The 26,040-nt window shown below is 28.5% G+C and overlaps 3 protein-coding genes across 4 annotated transcripts in view; 2 read left to right on the top strand and 1 right to left on the bottom strand.

Moving 5' to 3' along the window:
• The window catches only part of link, a 98,950-nt gene extending 93,521 nt beyond the window's left edge, over positions 1 to 5,429 (top strand). Inside the window, exon 2 of the mRNA XM_065510886.1 lies at positions 3,876 to 5,429. Coding sequence (XP_065366958.1) covers positions 3,876 to 5,360 — 1,485 coding nt within the window. The 3' untranslated portion in view covers positions 5,361 to 5,429. The remainder of the gene's footprint in view (positions 1 to 3,875) is intronic.
• A 711-nt stretch (positions 5,430 to 6,140) lies between these two features.
• Positions 6,141 to 7,663, bottom strand: Roe1 (grpE protein homolog, mitochondrial Roe1). The gene is made up of 3 exons (XM_065511572.1): positions 7,504 to 7,663; positions 6,799 to 7,291; positions 6,141 to 6,733 (listed from the first exon to the last, which is right to left on the bottom strand). The coding sequence occupies exons 1-3, from the start codon at positions 7,578 to 7,580 to the stop codon at positions 6,626 to 6,628; spliced, it is 678 nt and encodes a 225-aa protein (XP_065367644.1). The 5' UTR covers positions 7,581 to 7,663; the 3' UTR covers positions 6,141 to 6,625.
• Positions 7,664 to 18,733: 11,070 nt separating this feature from the next.
• Positions 18,734 to 26,040, top strand: part of Nadk1b (NAD kinase 1b) — a 48,866-nt gene continuing 41,559 nt past the window's right edge. Inside the window, exon 1 of one of the 2 annotated variants that reach the window (XM_065511015.1) lies at positions 18,734 to 18,970. In XM_065511015.1, the coding sequence (XP_065367087.1) occupies positions 18,957 to 18,970 (14 nt within the window). In that variant the 5' untranslated portion in view covers positions 18,734 to 18,956. Of the gene's footprint in view, positions 18,971 to 22,832; positions 23,021 to 26,040 lie in introns of those variants that run through there. The other variant, XM_065511017.1, reaches the window with a different exon arrangement.

Genomic DNA, 26,040 nt, shown 5'->3' with positions numbered 1-26,040 from the left:
GCATCGATATGATGACGTCTTATTAATACCACACCACTCAATTATATGGGGGGACTAGGAACAAATGTTTCCCGATTTTCGCTATACTTTACAGTATAATTTCGGAGTACTTATAAATAATTTGTACAAAAGTTTATCAGGATTGTCGCATAATCAACATATTTACAAAAATTATCAACTGAGGGTTTTTGTGGAAAATTTCAACCAGCTCCTTTCTTTTGAGCCCTATCGTGATTTCGACAGACGAACGGACATAGTCTAAGAATTTAATAAGGACCCAGAATATATATACTTTTGTGGGTACGCGATGAATATTTCGATTTGTTAAATCGGAATGAAAAAATCTTTTTTGAAAGTGGATATAAAAATAGTTTAAGCAGGGGTTCAATTGATGAAGTGGTTCGATTTAGATGAAACATGCTTGTGTTCATGCGAGTGTTTAAATGATTTGAATGATTGTATAGAACCAATGCAAGTTCAATGAATTGACTTTTTATCGATTCCCAGGATTAAAATAAAGACCGGGAAATTAAAATGTAGGATATAATTAATTATGAATGAATATAATGAATTATGAATATTATAGAAAGGAGAGATGATGGCTTCTAAGCTGTCAACAAACTATTAATAGGAATCAGCAGTGTAAAATAGAAACCGTATTAATTAGTTTTCATTAAATTAAATACTTCTATGGATCTATATATTTCTAGTGGATCTATTCCATAGATTTGTTTCTGATTTAACTTACTCTTTAATATAATAAAATTAATTTGTCTTTTAGTAAGATTTTAGATTACTGATGATTGAAAATTTGAAGTAAAACATTATTTACTGCTAAAATCCAAACACATATTGTTTGACAACTTTATATATTTTCCCTTTAACATTTCATCTAATGCCCCTTTTAAACCTACGCCTTTACAAAAAGAGCAGTAGACAAACATCTTAAACTAATGGTATTTGGAACAAAACCTTCGTGAGGCAATTAAAGTTTTACGGACTACCTGCATGAAACGGTACCTTTACAGAACAAACACCAACTAATCTTCACCATAAAACAGACATAAAACCAGCACAGAATTCTAAACAAAATTCCAAAAATTATTAAAACAAATGTAAAACATTTAACAAACTACAACAACAACAACAATATGCATTTGAAATAAACCAACAACAACTATACTCAACTTAACTGCTCAAAAGGTTAAACTGTAATTTGAGATGTAAATGGTTGTAATGGAAATTTGAAAAATCGTAGGCGTCGGCAAAATATGCTTTGAAGCCATCTAAAATACAACTGCGAGCAGAGAAAACCTCTTAAATAGGAGCAAAAATACCCAAATAAACATATGGACAAATGTTTTCTTTAGGAAATTTTAAATAAACCACAATTAGAATGAAATACGAATTGAAAATTACGAAAAAAATTAACCCCAAGACAGAACGTGCTTAACACGCACTGTTAAAGGAAAATAAAAACAGATTCAAAGAATTTTTTTAAGGTTAAAGATAAATTGAGGCAGAACGACCTACCTGAAGGCTTCTTTACAAAATAATAATGATAAATTTAAGTTACAAGATTATTAGCTGGAAAAACTATAGGCGACGGATGACCTGAGTTGCATAGACAAACAAAATAACTCTAGGGATTTGCTGGCTGTCAGAGACACAGCACAAAATTAATGTGTAAAAGATGTGTTGAACAAGCCATTCGTTAATTTTCTAATGAAATTCTTTGTCTTTGCTTTTATGATTCAAACAAAAATTAAAAATTTTAGTTCATTAATAGAACAAATGTGTGTACGTTTGGTAGGAGGGTACGTGTAATTTACTCTTTCTTTCTTTCTACATTTGGAAAAGCAGGTCATAAATTTCTTGTTGTTGCTTGAATTATATGATTTGAAACTCAAAACCTGGCTTAAGATGTTTTCAATATTTTCAAAATTATTCAGTAGTCCTTTAGTTGTTAAACACGACACACACAAGAAATATTTTTAGAAGAAATTTAAAAACGCTTAAAGTAAAACGATTCGGTAAAAAAATATTTGAAAAATTCTTTACATTTTTAAAAAATAAAATATCAAGTTTTTTTTTGGTGCTAAAATGTTTAAAAAGGTAAGTGTTTTAAAGGAAAAGTGAAAATGTAATGATTTTATTTTCAAAAAGTGTAAATAAGATGATTTTAAAGCCAAAAAATGTTTAACATTAAAGTGATTTTAAAAAAGTTAAATTTTAGTGTCTTATAAATACGAAATTGTTAATAAATTATTCTTAATTACATCAAAACCACTGAAACTATATTTCTATAGACATTTTTCTATTAAACTGCCCAGCAAAAAATAATGGAAGTGCATCTTTACATATGACATTTTAATCACATCTAAAGTTGCAAATGAATCTTTTCTACCTCTGAAGATGTGATTTTAAATATGGGTATTTGACACTGAATTATAAATATTTCGTTGATGTAATTGTTTCCTACATTTTTTGAATTTTATAAAATTTATTAAAACCTGTAAAAATTGGTATACAAACAATTTTTACATTTTTTAATCATTAAAATTAATCAACCATTGTTTCATAAATTTTATAACTACATTAAAATCAATTCATAAATGCTCAATTACATCACTTTTTTTCTATTATTTATATTTCCATCCAAGATGCCAAAAAATATAGGTATCCACTACCTATGTACATTAAAATAACACCTTAAAATCGAAATTTAATCGCATCGAAAGCATCGAATTTATTAAGTAATGACAAGCTAATGTAAAATTCATAGCTTTTTCACCAAAATTGGAAGTACATCAAGCATGCTATTTGTTGTGAAAATTCTGCATCTTCTTCCTCACTTTTTTTGCTGGGTGGTGAAAAGAAATTTGAAAACGAATAAATAAAACAGAAAATAAGTCTTATTTATCTAGCAAATGCTAAAACTAAGAAAGAAATGAGCACAGATAATTTATTTTAAAATTTTGTATGAAAATCACTCAGTTTTCATCAAATTTGTTAGTTTTTTTCGTACAAACATACAAGGAAATATCAATTCCTCTTTGAAAACGGAAAGTGGTTTCATTCCGAATAATATTTTCGTTTTACTTTTTCTGAAGAAACGAAATACGGAATTAATTCCACTTTCGATTGGAATGGAATTCTATGACAGGCCTGAATATTTCGCCCATTTAGAACAGCATCCTTAAACTAACACAAAATACTGTTTTTTAGGCAATTTTATTATTCTTCAAATTAATTGTATTCATGTGTCCTGTTTTCGAGGAAATTAAACCTTGAAAATTGGGTAAAATTAAATATAATCAAGATCGGAATAAAGAAAATTGAGAAATTCTAACAATTGAATCATTTACTAAAGGCACAGAGGTCATTTGGAGACCAATAGGGACTAAATCTAATTCAGAAACACAAGCAGAAAACTATTTTCACATTTTTGTACGAAAAAAACTAACAAATTTGATGAAAACTGAGTGATTTTCATACAAAATTTTAAAATAAATTATCTGTGCTCATTTCTTTCTTAGTTTTAGCATTTGCTAGATAAATAAGACTTATTTTCTGTTTTATTTATTCGTTTTCAAATTTCATTCTAATCTTTGTAATCAATTTCTTTACCAAAAACTTCACTTTTGTTTTAATATAAAAACTGTTGACGAATTTAAATCAGAAATACAGAATTATTAAATCTTAGGAACCTAAAACGAAATCGATCGGAATAAAAACTACGGAATTCAAACCATTTCGAAGAAAATGTGTGACAGGCCTTAATTTTACTTTCAAATTACCTTTGTCTTGTTATCTTTCTAATGTTTCTCATAATAATCTAAACAATCCAATTCTTGTTATTTTTTCATTTTCAGATATTTTGTTTAATTTTAATCTTAAAATTAACACAAGCTCGTTATGATTTCCTGCCAAAATTCTTTAGTCCAGATAGTTCAGTTATTGTGGACTCGGATAAATCCTTGTCGCAAAGCAATAATATAGCGATACACTATCCCAATAGAATAAGAATGCCACCGCCATTTCCTCTATGGCGGCATTATCCACGTTATCACATCATACCGCCTCCACCGCCCGGACAAATATTGGGTATAAACACCTGGGCCAAAAATGCAAATTCAAAACCTGTAACAATGCCTACAACCTCCACAACAAGTACTACTAGTACCACATCTACAACAACTACTACCAGCACCACCACTACAACACCTAAACCCACTACTACTGCTATACCCAAATCTAGCACCTCCTCGCCCTTTATAACAGATGATGAATTTCCCACAGAATTATTGGATATAGCCCAAAATAAATTGGGTCTTAAGAGTCTCGATGAAATACCCAGTATTTCAGAATTGGGTCAACTTTTGGGAACCAATAGTCCCGAAGAGACTTTAAGTTATATCAGACAATTGACCTCCAATGAACAGGGTGTAGCCTTAATGAAAGCCTACATAGAATCCACAGATTATACCGACAATTCGGGAGATTTGCATAATAAAAATGAAGCTTTGTCAGATGATGATAATGATGATGATGAGGAGGAGGATGAAGAAGAGGATATAGGTGACATTGAAGAAGCCCTTAAAGTTAATGATGAAGGTTTAATAGTTATAACCGATGATGATTCAAATGGTGACTATGAACTAACTAATGAAGACGAGCAACCAAAAGAAACCTCTCCCAAACCCACCTTAAAGCCACGTAAAACACCAAAAATCATACAAAAACTTAAAGAATTGCCCAACACTCATCCCAGTTTTATGGAACGTATAGTGAATTACATGCATTTGAATAATTTGTTTCATAAAGACAAACAGGAATCGGAAGACACAAAACCCAGCGAAAACCAAGAGTACCATCAACTCAACAGAATAACGGAAAATGGCAAAAAGTTACAAAAGAAAAATCCCACCACAGACAATCAAGAAAATCAAACAGAATCTGAAATAGTAAATCCCGATGCAAATGAAAGTGTTAATTTAAAATCGTCCATACCTTTTAACTATCCAGTACCCATTAGAGTTCAAAGTACAACCACCACCACTACTACTCCACCGCCTGCAATCAATACTCCAACTGTGGTCCACTTGAATACACCCAAAATGTTAATACCTCATGTCCAGCATCTGTCACGTGTCACGAAAATACCTTCCAAAAAAATCGAAGATTTCTTGGCCAGCAAACCGAAATTATTGGAATTGGCTACTAAAGTAAGCCGTTTCCCCATTGGCTATGACCGCGCTTCACCCATGGAGGCTCAAGTTATGGCAGCCGTGCAAAGAGCCATCGAACAAGATGAAGATTTGAAGAAACTTTTAAGTTCTACAGCCACCTTAAAGTGATAAAGTCTTTTGCAGGCTTTCGTAATATGTAGTTTTAATGAAATTCTAATTAAGATTTGTTTAAGATTCTAGAAAATATTATTATATTTTTTAAGAAATAAAAAATACAAAAAAAAATGTAATGTTTTTAATTTTTTTTTTTTTGGGAAATGTAAAGCAAATATGACTTGGATTTGGATTTAAAGATATTTCAGTTGAGTTTCAAATCGTGAAATAGCTTTCTTATAAAAATCTCTCTCGTTAGCGAAAGCTGATATTTTTCTACTGAAAACTAAGAATTTACTGTAGAAATATCTAGCGCTAACAAAACTTTATAATTTCAACAGAAATAGGTTGTTTTTATCAAAATTTTCTAAATGATCGTTTCTCGCTAGGAAAATTTCAGAATTTTCTTTAAAATCTCTCGCGTAAGTGAAATTTCATACTTTCCTATAAAATATCACTAATGAACGCTTCAAATTGTCTATACAAACTTCTCTTGGTAGCGAAACTTTTTTCTGGAGAAAGCATAACATTTTTATAAAAATTACGATTTCTCTTAATAGTCTGTTATCAAAGGAAAACTTAATCCTAAATACATTTTCCATTCTATTGAATTCCTAAGAAGACTATACGAAATAAGGTTCCTTTGGCATGACGTTAAACTTCTGGGATACTACAGACAGGGATTTGGTACTCCATTTTTGTTTTACAACCCCAGTAGCGTTACCATAAAGGGATGTAAATTGGGAGAAATCGTGTATCTATTTTCTACCAATAATTTTTTATTAAAAATACAACTTTTGGTTCTTGTTTTTAATCGTATTTTATTTATAACAAATTAAATTCTTATAATTTAATTACAAAAATAAGTCCTTGTATCAGGTGTAGTCTATATATTAAGTAAAGGAATAACTAGACTTGTTGGTAAAATAATAAAAACATTAACAAGTCCAGTTATAAATTTATGAATATAAAACTAAGCTCCTTTTAACAATTTTGTTTATTTTGTAATATTTACACATAAAACTTATAAAACTAAACAAATAACTAATAATCAAAGGAGTTTTCAATACAATAGGTAATGAAAATGTTGTACTGAAAAAAACAAGCCTTAAAAAAAGAAAAACTTAAGCTCAAATACAGAGAAATTTCTAGTATGTAATTCTTAAAAAATTTCTTTTTCTTTTTCCCAAATTAGAGCAGGGTTTACTTTTTTTTATATAATTAAAAGTTAATTTGTGGAAACGTTAAGCAAAGTTTGATGAACAAATACAGTCAAACTATTAGGATTTAGAAACTCCAACTAAAGCAGGTCTTATAACGCGTTCATGTAATTTGTAGCCCAATTTTGTTACTTCAACAATGGTATCGGGATCTACAGTTGAATCGGGCTGGAAATATTAAATAATTTCAGTTAAATAAAAATCTTTTATACATTTATTTGAAAAAAACCTACCTTTTGGAATAAAGCTTCATGTAAATTGGGATTGAATTTTTCATTAATAGGATTCATGGCTTCTAGGCCATGACGCTTAAATACTTGCATCAAAGAGGCATTGGTCATGGTCAAACCTTCATATAAATTCTTTAAATGAGGATTACTATCATTCAATTGTTCTTGAGGCACTGCCTTAGTAGCATGTCCCAAAATATCGGCCACTTCTAGTAAATCTTTGCAGAATGATTGTATGCCAAAGATTTTGGCATCGGCTATTTGCTTATTCAAACGTACTCTCAAGTTTTCACTGTCTGCCAAGGATCTACGATATTTGTCCATTAATTCATCATTTTTCTCTTTCAATTCGGTGACTTCTTTGTTCAAAGCTTCCACATTTTCGGTTAACTTTTTCAAATCTTCACCATTGCCGGCAGCAGCTTGTCCGTTTTGTGCGGCTTCCTTTTCAGCGGATTTCTCATTGCTATAGCATCTAGAGGAGGTGCTCCAACAACTAAAATATTTTAAATAAAACAAATTCATTCAACATTTTAATACAAATTAAACTCATGTATATTAATTATCACTTTCGGTTAACTTATTACGTCACATAGTATGTTCACGTTATTTCGCAAATTGTATTTAATCATTATCAGCATTTGTTGCTTTATTATGTACACTTTTTCTAGGTTTCATAGTACATATTTTATTTTGTCCTAAACTTACCTCTTCCAGGGCTTGTTGGCTACCAACAGAGACACCAATTTTGTGTTTTGTTTATTAACCAATTGTTTTGTGGCCATTTTTGTTTAAGTTTTTATTTAAAAACCAATAAAAATTCCGATTTAATTGTACCCACAATATAGTTTTGTACCGCACGCACGATTATTTTTTTTATTTTGTCTCAATATGATTTTGACAGTTGTGTAATGAGAAAACTTCGTGACATGCAATGTGACACAGGGTTGTATTTTTAATAACATTGTGTGTTTCCATATGGCAGCACTATTATTTGAAGTGTTGCCATACAAGAAAACCCGTTAATTTTCATGTTTATTTGAATAGATTAGAAAAACTCAAAAAATTTTAAAAATTTTCATTGGAATTCAATTAAACAACTTAATTTTTTTTAAATATTAATTATGAATCATTTTCTTTACTTTCTAAGGTAATTTTGTTAATTAAAACAACTATTTAACTATAATTCGTGGAAATTTACATCATGTTTTAAGAAAATGTTATTGAATTTTATTTTTAAACAAATTAATAATTGAAATTTCTCATGAATTTGTATTTTAAATATTATATTTTTTTTTAAATATTAACTATGAATCATTTTCTTTACTTTCTAAGACAATTTTATTAATTGAAACAAGTATTTAAATATAAATCGTGGAAATTTGTTTCATGTTTTAAGAAAATTTTATTGAATTTTATATTTAAATAATTAGAAAATGAGATTTTTCTATATAATTCTGCGAAGATGATAAATAAAAAAGATACGTTTAATTAACCCTCCGTTACCCGCAACAGATTTGGTTGATACAGGCAAACATTTTTTTATTGTAAATTTTTTGAAACACCCTAAATTTTAAGCTATTTGTTGATAAAATAATATTATAACTGCATTTTTTTTGTATTACTCTTTTAAATTGCATTTAATATTGTTTTTATGTTTTCGAAATAAAAAGTGAAGGCCCCTAGTAAATGTCTCGACTTTGAATTTCTTAAAATAAAATAATAAATGAGTTAAAGGTTTAAAACTAGTTCATACAAAACGGTATTTTACAGTGTTTTAATTAAACAATTTCAAAATATTATGACCCATATTAGATAAAAACAAGTAAGAGAGCTATATTCAGCTGTGCCGAATCTTATATTCCCTTCATCAAATTATACTTTAAAATAATTTTTTTTAAATATTTTTAGGTAAACAAAATTTAATTTTTTAAAAAAAATTTTTTTTCCAAATTTTTTTAAAAAAGTTTTTTCCAATTTTTTTTAAAAAAGTTTTTTCCAAATTTTTTTAAATTTTTTTTTAGTATTTATTTTTATTTTTTTTTTTTGGAAAAAAATGTATGACAAAAAAATTTTTTGATCATACATTTTCCCGATGTTGACCCATTGTAGGTCCAACTTACTATCTACATCGTTGCAATGTACTTTGAAATATCTATCATTAGATATCCATATTGTCTATATTAATGACTTAGTAATCCTGATATAGATCAAAAATATGTCAAAAATCGAGGTTGTCCCGGTTTTATGCTCATATCTCCGTTATTTATGGACCGATTTTGCTGATTTTAAATAGGAAACTTCTCGAAAGCATGTGTGACAGAATTATTGAAGATTTGGATCCCGAAGATATCTGGGGTCTTCAGAAATTTGATTTCAACAGACAGATAGACGGACATGGCTTAATCGACTCCGCTATCTATAAGGATCCAGAATATATATACTTTATAGGGTCGGAAAATTATATTTTGGAAATTACAAACGGAATGACAAACTTATATATACCCTTCTCACGAAGGTGAAGGGTATAACGAGAGAGCTGTGCCGAATCTTATATACCTTCCACCAAATTATAATTTTAAATATACAAAATTAAAAAAAAAAATTCAAAATGATTTAATTTTTTTTCTAATATAAAAAAAATTTAATTTTTTAGTGAAAAATTAAAAAAAAGTTTGAAAATTTATTATGACAAAAATTTGATAAAAAAAATTCGGGTTGAAAAATATTTTTACCGATTTTGACTCATTGTAATCGAGATATAGATCGAAACGAAGTAAAAAAATCGAGGTTGTCCTGGTTTTTTCCTTATATCTCAGAAATTTGTGGGCCAATTTTCTCGCTATAGAACCGAACAGGGTCTATAGCGGATATATTCATGTATGAATCAAGTATGTAAGATATTTGGGGGCTACGGAAAAAAGATTTCAATATACAGACGGAAGGACGGACGGACATGGGTATATCAATTCCGCTATCTATAACGATCCTGAATATATGTAGGTATATACTTTTTGGGGTCGCAAGTGAAAACTGTAGAACTTACAAACATAATGACAAACTGAATAAAAATGTATTTTAATTTTTAAAATTCTGCTGAAAAAATTCCGAAAAATAAAAGTTTCTCACGAATTTTCTTCTTAATAATAAAACTTAATACACATTCTATTATTTGAAATTTATTATTGTATTTAATTATTGCAGTAAATGTTTGTTTTATTTATAACAATTAATTAATTTTGTAATGTTATTTATTGTAAACGAAACTTTAACTGCCACACAATGTTATGATTAAATAAATATTTAGTTGTTTTTTTCTGAAAAAAATCCTTTTAAACATAAATCTTAAATGTCACGATTTGAAAACGGCTCTTATGAAAAATCAATTAAAAACTGATCAAACAATTGATAACAAAATAAAAACAATAAATTATTAAATCACGTTAATAATTAACAAAAGAAACATAAAAAAATAAAGAATTACAATTCAAACCAGAATAATAACTTAATTTATAACATTTTCAAAATTGAATATGTTTGAAGTGTGAATAAGAATTTAATTTGTAGCACGATTTTAACCTAAACATTATCTTCATCATTATGGAAATCTAAAAACATTAATCATTTTGAGTTTTTCTCTTAATTTTGCTGGCACAAAAAAAAATGTGCACTAGAGTTGTTTAAAACAGATTTGTGTGCTAAATTTTGAACGCATTTTTGTTTTCTCAATATATATTTTTAGTTTTAACAAGTGTGTGTTGTGTTGTTTGCACACAAAACGATTGTCACGTTCAAGTTTAAATTAATTGCTTTAAACAACAAAAAAAATCAGCAAAATTGTTTAGTAGTATTTTGTGTTATAGATACACTTTACTATAAATTTATTTTAGTTTAACTCTATTTAAAATTGTTACTGTTTTTAAGAAAAAACTCAGTTTTTTAATTGTTATTTTGTATGTGGTTTACCTTAGTTTTGATTTTTATTGCTATAAAAGTTCAATTAATCGATATACAAAAAATTGTTCAAGTCAATATTGAGAGTTGACATAAAAATTTATACATTTTAATTTATTTACAGCCACATTTATGTATAACGGTAATGGTAATGTTAATGAAAACCCTACATCATAGAGAATTATACATAGAGACGAGACACTCCGATTTGTCAAACAAAAATACAACAAATCATATGTTTGATACAACAACAAAATACATTGACTAGCATGTATTTTGTTGTTGCAAGAGATAGGTTTTTGACAACAGACTTAGGTTTTTGGCAATTTCGTCTCGTCTCTATGTTACCCTATTTGTTGTTAACAGTATGTAGAAATTAACATTGTTTTGATTTGTTAACAGTAAACAAAGGTAAAGGGCAAATGTTAAAGGTTGCCAAGTTAGCAGAATTTTAAGTCAATAATGTAAAATTTCTTGTTCACACATGAGTTTGTCTCGTCTAGACAGGAACATAACATTGACAAAAGGCTTTCAAACAAGACAATTGTTAGCTTAGGGAACAAATTGATAGCTAGTCGAGGAGTTAAGGAAGTAGAATTTTCAAATGAAAAAAATTTTATGAGCCAACACTGTTTGGACGCATTTTGCCAATGTTATGTTCCTGTCTAGACGAGGCAAATTCTAGTGAGAACAATAAATTGTACATTGAGCAAACAAATTGGAGGCTTTTCAAGACGCAGGATAAGGTATTTACAGACGACAATACTGAGTATTAATAATTGTCAAAAACTTATGCCATAATACAATTTCATTGTCTAAACAAAAATTGTATTACATTTTCAAATAAAACAAATATTTTTTTTTGATTTACTATCAAATATTTTTTAAGTATCTGTTGAAGTTTCTTGACTTTGATATGACCAACCTTTATCTAAAACTTAATATAACAGTCTTTATATATACAAATCTCTAGCTAACAATTTGTTGTATCATACCAAATGTAGCTGATTTTATAATTCTCTTTAGACTTCAATGTATTAATCTGTTGCTGATAGATTTATTAATCTATAATTATTTGTTTAGCCGCAAGACAGCAAATATGGTTGTAATAAATACAAAAATTTGCTATAATTTGACATTAATAATTCGAACTAGTAGCTAAAAATGCGTTCTAATAAAAACCTTGAATGAAATCCTTGTTGTTTTTTATACAAATTAAGGTTAAAATAAATACCACGCCTACAATTTGAATAATAAAACTATAATTAATAAAATGAAACCTTCGCTTTTTGGAAAACAGTAACAAGTATTGGGAAAGGAGTGTCACAATCATATTTCAAGAAACTGTACAGTATTAAGAAATATTTTAAAGAAATTTGGTGTAAAATTTTAGATTCAATACTGTTGATAAATTTATACTATTCTCTTACGTTTTGAAATTTTAAAATTATTCAAGGCAATAATTGGTAAATTTAAACTTTAAACATTTTTATAAAAAAAAATTCCTTATAATTTATTTATAAATTATAAGAAAATTAATATAAAAAATAGAATATTCTCTAACACTTGTTAAGGGCAAGTTGCTGGCCATTGAAATAATGTATGTGATGATACTCAGTTTTGTTTTACCTATAAATCAGATCCGTGTCGCCAATATTTATACCATTGATTCGTAAGATTGATCTGTTGGTGTCTCATAAATTCAACCACCAAACAGACAACTTTTTCACTTTTCAAAACTAATTGTCTATGGATTTAATTTTTTTTTGTCATTGCTGAACGCGAGTATGTATAAATTACAATTATAAAACAAAAAAAAACATGAAATGAAATAAAAATGCTAAAATACTGGTTGTAAAGGGTGGTTTTTTATGCCCTATATAACTTACGAAAGGGTTAATTGTCATATTGAGCTCACTTTTTGACATTTATGATCAATATACTCTGGCAAATCATCATGTATATATTGACACTTGAACAACGCTACCAAATTTACTTTGAAAATCAGTTATCGATCGTTATCGTTATCGCAACTTATAGACGACTGTTTTATCGCAAAATTGTGTTCAGGGATGAGGCCCATTTTTGGCTTAACGGGTTTGTTAATAAACAAAATTGCCGCATATGGAGTGAGACCAATCCACAACATCATCGGACCTTATTTCATCAAAAAATATGCCGGAGTTCGCGTGAGAGATCAATGGAGATCGTTACCTCACCATAGATATTGAAATCAAAATTTTGCGATAACTGGATTTCGAGCTCTCGATTATTTCCTGTGGAACCACATGAACTCATTGGTTTATGTTGATTGACGACTTGGATGCCAACATTCTTCGTGGCATAAGGCCAGCAATGCTCGAAAAAGTGACCCAAAATTGGACATACAGAATGCGATTCTTCAAGAACAGCCCGAAATCATTTTCAAATGTTAATGCCACGTATTGATCTTTTGAATAAACATTTATTTTTTACAATTCCAATTTCTATTGGCCTCTAAAAAACACCCTTTATATTGTTCAGGTTAAATGTAAATTTTTGATTTTATTTTTTTTTATTCTAAGGAGAGAACTTGTATTTGTACTATCCCAACACCACTAACATCTAAATAGTTGACATTTTATTTGAATTTTTTGTTTTGAGTTCGGCGAGAATTCGTACTCAAAAAATGTAAATTAATTTTTTTTTTAATTTTGAATTTTTCATACTTTCAGTTTCAAAATTAGTTTTTCATCAACAATTGAATACTGGCAGAATACATATAGAGTGTGTGTACTCATATTATGAACACTTTACTCTACAGAATCTTATATATTCAATACATATAGTATTGAATATGACATTATATGAGATTTTATTCATATGGTTGTTGTTAGTTTCAGATGTTTTGTGTAATGTTTCTGTGTTGTTCTACAATGAGATTTTCTATTTGTGTGTGTGGGGTTTTTATAGATTGTTTTGTAGATTTATTTTATTTAAAATTTATTTTTTGAATACCCTACTGCAAGTAGAAATTAAAATTCCGAGAAATCTTTTGAATGGTCTGGAATATGTTTGCTGGATGTTTTAAAATAATTTCAAAACAATTCTTTACTTTTCAAATCATAAAACGCCCATTTTTCATTTGCAACCCCAAAAAGTATATTCTATATTATATCGGATAAAGACCCGGTTCAGTTGTATTTAAAATCGAGAAAATTGGCCAACAAATGGCTGAAGTATAACGAAAAAACCAGCACAACTCGATTTTTGATCTATTTTTTATCTATATCTGGATTACTAAGTCATTAATATAGACAATATGGATATCTAATGATAGATTTTTAAAAGACATTTACAATGGTTAAAAATCGGGAAAATATTTTTTAACCCGAATTTTTTTCGCTAATAAATTTAAAAAAAATATAAAATTTTTTGCCATAAAATTTTTTTCACTAATAAATTAAAAAAAAAACTAAATAAAAAAATTTAAAAATTTTTTTTTTTAAATTTAAAAAAAAATTATTTAAAATTTTTTTTGGTGAAGGGTATATAATTTATATGAAATTCCTAAAACTGTGAAAATATGTTAAAAAAATTTAGTTTTTTTGATGTCATCACAGCTACATCGGCTACACGACCACTATTTCCGCTATAGTCTACTTAAGCTAATTTCTATTTTCGTTGGCGATAATGAACAACATGTATCGAAACGACAAACTTTACTGTCAGCTATACGATATTGCTGTAGTTTTCAATTTAATTAAGTAGCTGACTACAGGACGATGATTGCTGCCAACGGTATTTGTAGCTGGTAGCCTGCTGTAGTCTATGTGTTTAAAGCATTAACCTAATTTATATTTCCGTAGGCGACACGACCACCGTTGCCACTGTAGTCAATTTAAGCTAATTTCTATTTTCGTAGGCGATAATGAACAAAATGTATCGAAACGTGCAAGTTCAATATCAGCTGGTTACGATATTGCTGTCGTTTTCAATATAATTAAGTAGCTGACTACAGGGCAGCGAACGCTTCCAAATGCATTTGTAGTCGTTAGCCTGAATTAGATATGACCAAGCGTTCACGAGCTACCGAATAACATATTTCCAAAATAAAAAGTTTCTAAACCACTGTAAAAATTATCTTTTTTATTTGAATAAATACCTTGGATACTATGAACTCAATTCTATATATTTAGTGTAGCTTACAACTAATTCGTTGTTGATCTTTAAAATTATTTCGTCTTGTTATTTTGTTTAGCATTTTTTGATATTCAGAATATATTTTGTTTAGATATTTGCTCATGCATTTGAACGCATCAGTTGAATTTTGACTTTTAACACGAACAGTTGTGTTTTTTTTATTATTAAATATAAATATTATTACAAAAAACATATAAATAAATGAAATAGAAAATAAATTTAATTAAAAACCATATAAAAAATAATAAATTTAAATAAATAATTGAAAATAAACACAAGTTTATAAAAATAAGATTTGAAACAAAGAAAAATTTTAACTAAATTTTAAAGAAAACATAACAAGCATGGAATATTCTAAAAATTAATAGAAAATTTAAATTAAACAAATAATTCCTAAAAGAAATTCCAAAAAAATAACAATATTTACTTAATATTAATAAGTGTTCTAATAATTCTTTAAAAAATCATACATTTCTGTTACAATTTGATTCCCTTGGCAACATGTTGCTGAAATATTAAACTCAAACATACAAATATTATTTAAAATATTCAAAATATTTCTCTCTAAAAACCTTATTAAAAAAAAGTTGTTTGAAAAAAAATCCTTATTAATATGAAAGAAGAAGATTTAGCCATGGCTCGCACCATAGTGGCCGAAAGTCAGGAACAATCCTCTTCACCAGGTACTTCACCGGCACCATTAAGACGTACTCGTGTTCAGGATTTAATTGAAAAAAGAAATCAATTTCGGTAAGTTTAAATATATTCCAAAAATGTTTACTTAAAAAAAGCCACAAGGTAATTTCTGAAATAAATCTCAAATTTATATACAATATTTTTATTTTTTTCATTCATGAGTATTTGAAATTGTTGTGTTGTTTGTACATACATATGTGTATGTGTACTTTATTTGTTTGTAAATTTTTTGCATTTTATATAAGTTATTTTTAGCTGTGTTATATTTAATTTTAGATATTGTATTTTTATGATAATTTATCAAAGAGTTTCCTGTGGGAAAGTAAATAATTATGTAAACAAAATTTATTTACTATATGTATTCAACATTTTTATGAATTAAAATGAGAAATGAGATGTGTACATTAGCATTTTTAAACAAATAATATGCAAATTTTAATAATATACAAATTTCTTGCTTTGAAATTTATTAACACTATATAAAATCATTTAATTTTTATTTAAACTTAATAAAACTCTTTAATAATTTAAAACAAAACTCTCTTTCCATAGTATTTAATTTGAAAAAATTCCATACAAATCTTAATTTGATTTAAATAACAATTAGTAACGTATAAATTCATTCTTAAACTTATATGGCAACATTTTGTATTTCTATCTATCTGGCATTACGGCCAATAACGGTTTATTTACATTTTGCTTACTAAACACAGCTCAACTGTTAACAATTGAGCTACCAGATCAACTAAATATATTCATAAACATTTTAAGCAGATTTTAAATGAAAATATTGTGAAACTAATTTTGTATAACTAACTTTGTATAATTTTGGATAAAAATCGGGAAAAATATTTATTATATTAATCCTAAACAAAAATTTGTTTTCAACAATATTTTTTTTTTTCAACTAAAATTGTTTTCACTTTGGTGAATGATTTACAAAATTCGGCACCTGAATATAGCTCTCTACCATATTAATTCTGAATTACGATATTAGAGAATTAAGCTTAAATATATTTATTTAAAAATGCGGGATTTTTTTAAATTTTTAGCTTTTATTTTTAAACATTTGTACAATATAAATTTATTCAAAGTATTGGCCATTGTTTTCTATGTCTTTTTCCCATCTTTCTGGCAAGATATGGATTCCAAGCCAAAAGAACAGCCCATTTTTTGAGGCCAAGAACGAATCAAGCCAATTTCGGATATTCGGTTCCAAAGTGAAGCGTATACCAGAGAGCGCGTTCTGCTTCGATCGAAACAAATAGTAGTCGACAAGGGCAAGGTCTGGAATATAAGGCAGGTGAAGCAAAACTTCTCAACCACTTCTTTCTAAATAGTTTTTAACATGTATTGCAATATGTGTCCGAGCGTTGCCATGATGGAATATAACGGCTTCATGTCTGGTCGCATATTCTGGGCGCTTTTCGGCCAATACTCGCTTCACAAATCAGTTGCAATCGATTTCAGCAGCTCATAATAGATAGAACGCTTTTGCTACCACCAAATAATGAATTACCTTAGCGACATGGATATTTGGCTTTGAAGTCAATTTGGCCGGGCTTCACATATGATCTCTTATGCTTCGGATTGTCGTAATGGATTCATTTTTCATCGCAAGTACTGATTCGATACAAACATGATTTTCTTTTATAGCTTTCAAGCAGCATTTCAGACATGCAAAATCGTATTTCAAGAACTCTCAACAACCCAATTTTCCTGCTTTTAGATGTATCCTGCTGTTTGCAATCGTTTTGAAATTGCTGCTAGAGTAACTACCAATGATTTTGCAAGCTCTAGTTGAGTTTGGCAACAATCTTCATGAAGTAATGCCTCCAATTCTTGGTTTTAAAAAGTTGTTGACTGGCTATCTTTGCCTTTCGTGTCAAAATCACCACTTTTAAACCGAACAAACCATCTCTCGCATGTTGAAACCGATGGAACACATTCACCATAAGCATTGGTGAGCAATCGGTGTGCTTCAGCTTCATTTTTTTTAAATTAAAGAAATAAGAAATAACTTTGTTGTTTACAGTCTAAAGTTCAATTATTAAAAACAAAAACCGCAATCTATTTGAGTTATTTTGAATTCAAATTAGCCGCTTTTCTGTTAAAAACTGTTATTTAAATTATTCCCATTTACTTGTTTTTCCAATTAGGCGTTTTTATCATTTGTTTGCCATATTCTGTTATAGTTTCTCTGTTAAGTGACAGCAGCAAATAGATATGGCATCACTGTGCCACACTGCCAGCTGATACACATTCATTATTTTGTCTCTCTCACATTTAGTTGGTGTATTTTTTGTCTTTTTGTTATTTCTCCTATCCTCGCATATCAAGAAAGAAAAACTAAACTAGCAGAGGAATTTTTTTATTACAAAAAACATTATAATAGTTTAAACTAAAACAAAATTTTATCAAAAGTGTGGCAGTTATAAAGTTTATAAACAATAAAAATTATAAAATTCCATAAAAGCTAGTTGGAAAAACCTAAGTTAAAATTCTACTACTTGCACAAATTAGAAAAAGTGAAATTTTTTTCCATTAACACAACAAAAGAGTTTTTTTTTGACAAGTGCTGCCTAGTAGAGTAGTAAAAGCTAAAGAGTAATAAAAAGGGAAAGAGAATTAATATAAAGTGTATCTGTGTGCAGGTGTTGTATTCGCGTGTGTGCGTATGTGTGTTTAGTGAGGTGCATTAAATTGGTCAAGTTTTTGAGTTTTGGTCGGTTGTGCTTTTTGTTTTTTTTTGTATTACCAAATACAATAACCCTCTAAGAAATACAACAAAACAATAATTTTGTTTTAAAAACCATTATCATTCCAAGCAGCCAACAACAAGAACACCAGAGAAGTAACGAAATTAATTAATAAATAATACCTACCAAGTTGTTTTAGTAGTGTTTATCTTGTTTTGTATCTATGTACGTCATATCGTTAGTGCGCTATTTGTTTATCGAAAAAGTTTATTAAATACATAATTTAGCTTTCGATAGTTTTTGTTTGTGTAACGTACAATCAATAAAGTGTTAAAGAATTAATATAAAAAAACTATTAAAAAAAACATGTCCAAATCACAAATGAATGGTTCGCATGGCATCGGCGGCGGTAGCAGCAGCAGTGGCAACAACAAAACTTTTACTGCCACCCATTCCACCCCCACTGGTGTTGCTGGGGTCACAGCTGCTTTACAGTGTACACCATCGTCTACAAATGCTGCTGCTGTAGCGGCAAAAGATCATCTAAGCGTTAACCGCCTAAATACGGGCGGTAATGCCTCATCGGCTCCGGGTCCTGGTGGCACAAATTCATCGCCTGATGTTGAAGCTATGAGGGAGTGGTGGTAAGTTTAAGTGGGAACAAATACTAACATTGATTTTGTTTTTGTCACAATTTTTTTTTTAATAATATTTTATAAAAGTTCCATTTTTCACCATAAAGAAATAACAAAAAAAATAAGGACGCTGTCAAAAATAACAAGTAAGAGTGCTATATTCGGCTGTGCCGAATCTTATATACCCTTCACCAAATTATACTTCAAAATTTTAAATATTTTTAGGTAAACAAAATTTAGTTTTTTTTTCAGTTTTTTAATTTTTTGGAAAAATAAAATTTTCGATTGTTATTTTAATTTTTTTTTTAAATTTAAAATTTTTTTTTTTTAAATTTAAAATTTTTTTTTTTTTTAAATTTTAAAATTTTTTTTTTTGTTTTTTAAATTTTTTTTTTTTTAAAAAAAAAATTCGGGTTAAAAATTTTTTCCCGATTTTGACCCATTGTGGGACCAACTTACTATGGTCTTATATACGTCGTTGCAAATGTCTTTGAAATATCTATTATTAGATATCCATATTGTCTATATTAATGTCTTAGTAATCCAGATATAGGTAAAAAAATAGGTAAAAAATCGAGGTTGTCTTGGTTTTTTACTCATATCTCAGCCATTTGTGGACCGATTTTGCTGATTTTAAATAGCAAAATTCTCGAAAGCATGTCTGACAGAATTATTGAAGATTTGGATCCCGAAGATATCTGGGGTCTTCAGAAAACTGATTTCAACAGACAGACAGACAGACGGACAGACAGACAGACAGACAGACGGACATGGCTTAATCGACTCCGCTATCTATAAGGATCCAGAATATATATACTTTATAGGGTCGGAAATGAAAAATGTAGAAATTACAAACGGAATGACAAACTTATATATACCCTTCTCACGAAGCTGAAGGGTATAAAAATAAATATGAATATCAGGAGTGGTAAAAGGGTATTAATTTCTCTGTGGGTATAATTTGTTTATTCCGTTTGTAATTTCTACTTCTGCGATAGCGGTGTCGATATATTCATTTCCGAAGTCCGCAAATGGCTGAGATTTAAACAAAAACTTGTTTTTCACCTACTTTTCAGCAACTTTTTTGCACCAAATTTTTTTTAAAAAATATTTTTCATTTATTTTTTACCAAAAAATTTTTTACAATTATTTTCACGAATTTTTTTTCACCAAAATTTTTTCACTAACATTTTTCCACCAAAAATTTTTTTTCCAATTATTTTTTTCGACAAAAATTTTTGTTTACGATTTTTTTTTCACCAACATTTTTTCACTAAATTTTTTTCACCAAAATTTTGTTTCTCCAATATTTTTGTTACGATTTTTTTTTAACAATTTTTTTTTTTCTGCAACATTTTTTTTTATCATTATTGTTTGGTGAATATTCAAAATGACACACATTAATTTGTGGAAGCTCTCATATCTATGTATATGGGGGGTTTCATGCCAAGTGAACCCACTTTTTAAATCAAAATGTGTCCCAAATAGTTTAGATAGCTATTTCTTTAATCTTTAAAAAAAGTAGTTGATTTTTTTCCAAAATCAAAAATTTCATGTGGGCGTGGCACTTCCCATAAAAAGCAAATAGTTATTAGGGAATATCTGGTGAATCGGGAGAACTATAATTGTGGAAGCCGCAAAACTTCGCGGAATTTACTTCGGTAAATTGGATGATTTGGAAAAAATCACAGAAATGGGACGGATCGGAATAGGGGGTGTGGACCATTCCATACAAAGTAAATAGTTATCATGGAATATCTGGAGAACTATAGTTGTGGAAGTCTTAAAATGTTGCCCAGTTTGGGCAGTATTGTATTTGTGGGCGTGGCACCTCCCATGCACTCTAAACTTTATATTTCATTACGATACGGGTAGTGAAGCACACCGGGTTTTAGTTAGTAACGGATGTAGTTAAAAACATTCAATTATGTAGAAATACTATTTGAATTGTTGGTGTTTAATGAATTATACAAATTGTTTTTAGTTGCAAAAATTGAGAGCTATTTGAAAGAACTTTCTAATGAAAATCCATCTAAAACCGTTATTATTCAAAGTAAAAGTAAATGTTCGCATGAAACTCTTAAAAAAAACTCCTCAAATGAGTATTTTTTTATTTTTCTCGTCAGGAAAAAAAACTCAATTGAGGAGTTTTATTTTTTTCGTCAGAAAAAAAACTCATTTGAGGAGTTTTATTTTTTCCGTCAGAAAATAAAACTCATTATATGAAAATAAGACTCTTCAATTGAGCGAGAAAAATAAAACTCCTCAAATGAGTTTTTTTCTGACTGAAAAATAAAACTCCTCAAATGAGTATTTTTTTATTTTTCTCGTCAGGAAAAAAAACTCAATTGATGAGTTTTATTTTTTTTCGTCAGAAAAAAAAACTCATTTGAGGAGTTTTATTTTTTCCGTCAGAAAATAAAACTCATTATATGAAAATAAGACTCTTCAATTGAGCGAGAAAAATAAAACTCCTCAAATGAGTTTTTTTCTGACTGAAAAATAAAACTCCTCAAATGAGTATTTTTTTATTTTTCTCGTCAGGAAAAAAAAAACTCAATTGAGGAGTTTTATTTTCTTTCGTCAGAAAAAAAACTCATTTGAGGAGTTTTATTTTTTCCGTCAGAAAATAAAACTCATTATATGAAAATAAGACTCTTCAATTGAGCGAGAAAAATAAAACTCCTTTTTCTGACTGAAAAATAAAATGAGTTTTATTTTCTGACGGAAAAAATAAAGCTCCTCAAATGAGTTTTTTTTTTCTGAAGGGGAAATAAAACTCCTCAAATGAGTTTTATTTCTCTGATGACAATTTAAAACTCTTTTTAAAGAGTTTCATGCGAACTTTTATTTTTAAGTTGAATAATAACGTTAATTGTGGAGTTAATTTTGGAGATAATTTTTTTAATATCAGTTGATCTAGTAACCGTTTTTGAATAACACAACTATTGAAAGTATAACCGATATGTGGAGACAGGGAATATGTCAGTATACTAAATGGCAGTTTCGAAAATTTGATATCAACCCACAGTCCCACAACATTAAACTAACATTTTCAAACCAATTTGTGGAAAGCAAGCAGATCTAAATCTAAAATGTTAGCTAAGATACCAATTAAACTTTACAATTTTGTACATATTTAGTATTGAAATTAACATTTAAACATAATCTCACTCTTATTTATTAGTACTCACGTTTTTTTAACCAATTATGGTCAATAACACAACAAAATCTTATCTTGGAAAGAAAAAAGAACACAACAATTCTACTAAACAAGTGAGTGGTGGTGGTGGTGTTATATTTCTAGCCTTTTGACTTCTTATCAAAAATTGATGATGATGTTGAACAATGTGGCTGAAGAGTACAAGTAAACAAAAGAAATACTAAAACAATGACATGAGACATAAATCGAGTTAAAATATAAAAAAATAAAAAACTCGAATAAAAGTTAACGCTTGCGCAATTAAGATATTGTGCCGACAAAAGATCTGACTGAATCTCTTCTTTATACTTTAATCGTTCGTCAATGTGTCATCTAGTTAGAGGCAAGAGAGAGTGTGAAGGGAATGAGTTGAAATTAAAAAAAAGAAAAAAATTACAATATAAACAATACAATTTCCCGCTTTTAAGTAGTTTATTTACAAAATTACGGCTGAACATATGCAAGACGAGAATTCATTAATAAAAAAAAATTATTATTATATTTTTTATAATAAAGTGCCTTGCTGGATTTAACATTTCAATCACTTGTTTGAGTAAATTTAATTGATTTTTGAATTGATTACAAAAAAAAGTATCTCTAACGTTCATTAAAAAAACAGCTTTTTATTTAACTCCCTATAAATTATTTCAATATTATCTATCGCAAGTAAGCGTGTGTGTTTGTCAAGTGTGTTGTATGCTGCTGGTTGCTGTCATGTCTGCATTTTCAATTGATCTCTAAAAACGTAGACTTTCCGCCTTTTAAGTGTCGCTGATATTCGTACATGGAAAAAAGTTGTTCACAAAATATCAATCAATAGAATTTTAAATTAGAGACAACTTCTATGGCCACATATTGTAAGTGATTTATATTTTACTCTACTCATATTCATTATTTCATTATTTCTCTTTATAGAATTATACTTATTAATATTTATAGAAAAGTTTTTAATGTGAAGTGTGCTTGCAATTTATAGGGACTACATTATATACAACTTGTTTTTGTCAATCATATTATAAATGATTAAATATCTGTAAATTGCATTGCATAAATGTATCTAATGATCTCCGTTTGTAATACCTATCTTAGTTAAGAGTGTTAGAATCGTTTTGATCATTTTGAAAATAAAATGTGCCTTAAGAGTCACGATTATTTTATGCGCTTTTTAATTCCATGATTGTCTTTTATTTTTTTGTCTATTTATTATATTTTCCTTATATTCTTATTTCCGATATAGAATTGAAATTTAAAATGTATAATTTTTTTTTTAATTTTTATAAAGTGTGACCAACTATTTTGCTATAGAATTTTTTTGGAACATTTCCCATGGAAAAAAAATATAATTTGTTTGCTAAATCTAGTTCACAACAATTTTCAATTAAACAAGTAAGAGAGCTATATTCGGCTGTACCGAAACTTATATACCCTTCACCAAAAGGTAACCAAAACTAAAAAAAACAAGCTGTGCCGAATCTTATATACCCTTCACCAAATTATACTTTAAAATAAATTTTTTTAAATATTTTTAGGTAAACAAAATTTAATTTTTTTATTAATTGTTTTTCAATTTTTTTTTTTTAAATTGTTTTTTAATTTTTTTTAAAAAAAGTTTTTTCCAATTTTTTTTAAAAAATTTTTTTTTTAGTTTTTATTTTTTTTTTTTTTTGGAAAAAAAATGTTTGACAAAAAAAATATTTTGATGAAAAAAAAATTCGGGTTAAAAAAAATGTTTCCCAATTTTAACCCATTGTAGGTCCAACTTACTATATAGCCTTATCTACATCGTTGCAATGGACTTTGAAATATCTATCATTAGATATCCATATTGTCTATATTAATGACTTAGTAATCCAGATATAGATAAAAAATAGGTCAAAAATCGAAGTTGTCCCGGTTTTTTGCTCATATCTCCGTTATTTATGGACCGATTTAGCTGATTTTAAATAGCAAACTTCTCGAAAGCATGTCTGACAGAATTATTGAAGATTTGGATCCCGAAGATATCTGGGGTCTTCAGAAAATTGATTTCAACAGACAGACGGACATGGCTTAATCGACTCCGCTATCTATAAGGATCCAGAATATACACATCTGCTCAAAATAATAGATACACCAAAATTTATTTTTTAAAAACGAAAAAAAATAATGGTATATTGTAAAATTATAAAAAAAATTCAGTCGATTTTTATTTATAGTTAAAAGGAGAGTAAAAAACAAAAACAAAATATTTCATAATTAATAATAAATATTATAAAGTAAATTAAATTTCTTAAATTTCGAAAAATTTGGTGCTCATAATAATAGATACATTTTTAAAAATTCTTATTAAACAAAAGCTAATAAATTTTATCTTAAAAAAATTAGTTTATTATTAAAGTAAAGCTAGTATCCAGTATATCCACCTTTGTTTTGTAAAACTTTCTCCACTCTTCTGGGCATACTGGATATCAAGTTCTGACACTTCTCCAATGGAATCTCGTACCATATTTTTTGCGTTTTCTCCCATAAATCGTCTTTATTTTTGAAAACTTCCTTCGAAAGCCTTATCTTTAATTCACTCCAGAAGTTTTCTATTGGGTTTAAATCAGGGGATTGGCTGGGCCAGCTTAAAACAGGTACGTTATTCTCCAAGAACCAGTTTTTAACTAATCTTGAACTATGTTTTGGGTCGTTGTCCTGCTGGAATGTCCATATTAATGGCATATTTTCCGATGCATATGGAAGCATTACGTTTTCCAATATGTCTCTATACCCACTAGCATTCATGGTATCTTCTATTCGGAATATCGGACCAACACCATTCCATGAAAAGCAACCCCAAACCATTATGTTTCCCCCGCCATGTTTTACCGTCTTTTTTGTAAATTTAACGTGGAATTCTTTTCCTTTTGGTCGGCGTACATTTCTTTGGCAGTCGTTTCCAAACAAATTTATTTTTGTTTCGTCGCTCCATAAAATATTTCTCCATTTTTTTTCGCCTTCACACCCGGACCATTGTAAGTGCTCTTTAGCAAATTCTAATCTTGTCTTGATATTTTTTTGGCGCATTAGTGGCACTTTTCTGGCAATTCTTCCCGGCAATTTAGCTTGTAAAAGACGACGACGAACTGTTTGTGGACTGATTTCGTTACATAGCTCCTCAGAAATAGCTTTCGATGATATGAAAGGGTCTTTTTTAACCATAAGGACGATCCGCCTATCTGTTTCTGGACTGGTTTTCTTTGGTCTACCGCGAGTTTCTCTTTTTTGTTTTTTAGATAAAGCATTTTGGACAAAATGTAAAGATCTTCCTATGCTCTTTGCTATTTCCCGTAATGATTTTCCTTGATTTCTCATCGTTTGAACAATTTTTTTCTCATCTTCGGTACAATGATGATTTCGTCCCATTTTCTTCAAAAGAGTCCTATTTTTTATAAAATTGTTGCTAAAATTTAAATTATACTTACTGTTTCACGTAAATAGGAACAAAAAATTGCACAAAAAAAAAATTGTATATAAACAAATTACAAATTACTGATGTGTATCTATTTTTATGAGCAAATAATTTTTTGTAATTCAAATAAATTCGTTTTTAAAAATCAACATGAAAGCAAATAGTTGCCAGATTTTTGACTGACATGACATTGCCAGATAGAAATTTTAATAATATGATGTATTCTTAACGCTTGCGAGGAAATTTTCAATGTTACCGCCATTTAAATTTTTTCCAATTAGGTGTATCTATTATTTTGAGCAGATGTGTATATACTTTATAGGGTCGGAAATGAAAAATGTTAATGGCAACCAATTTCTGAACTTCTTAATATTTAAACAGTTGGTTCCATTACTCTTACCTAAATGCAATAGCTACCACTATCTTACTCGTGCATATTTTTTT

This window comes from Calliphora vicina, chromosome 5 (genome assembly GCF_958450345.1).
Source record: "Calliphora vicina chromosome 5, idCalVici1.1, whole genome shotgun sequence".
Lineage (NCBI taxonomy): Eukaryota > Metazoa > Arthropoda > Insecta > Diptera > Calliphoridae > Calliphora > Calliphora vicina.
The sequence above is the reverse complement of the archived record's forward strand: the minus strand, read 5'-3'. Positions and strand labels throughout refer to the sequence as shown.

Coding starts and splice junctions, on each gene's coding strand:
- Roe1 (XM_065511572.1), bottom strand. CDS start 7,580: ATGGCCACAAAACAATTGGTTAATAAACAAAACACAAAATTGGTGTCT. Junction 7,292..7,503: donor GCCAACAAGCCCTGGAAGAG/GTAAGTTTAGGA, acceptor AAAATATTTTAG/TTGTTGGAGCACCTCCTCTA. Junction 6,734..6,798: donor ATGAAGCTTTATTCCAAAAG/GTAGGTTTTTTT, acceptor TAATATTTCCAG/CCCGATTCAACTGTAGATCC.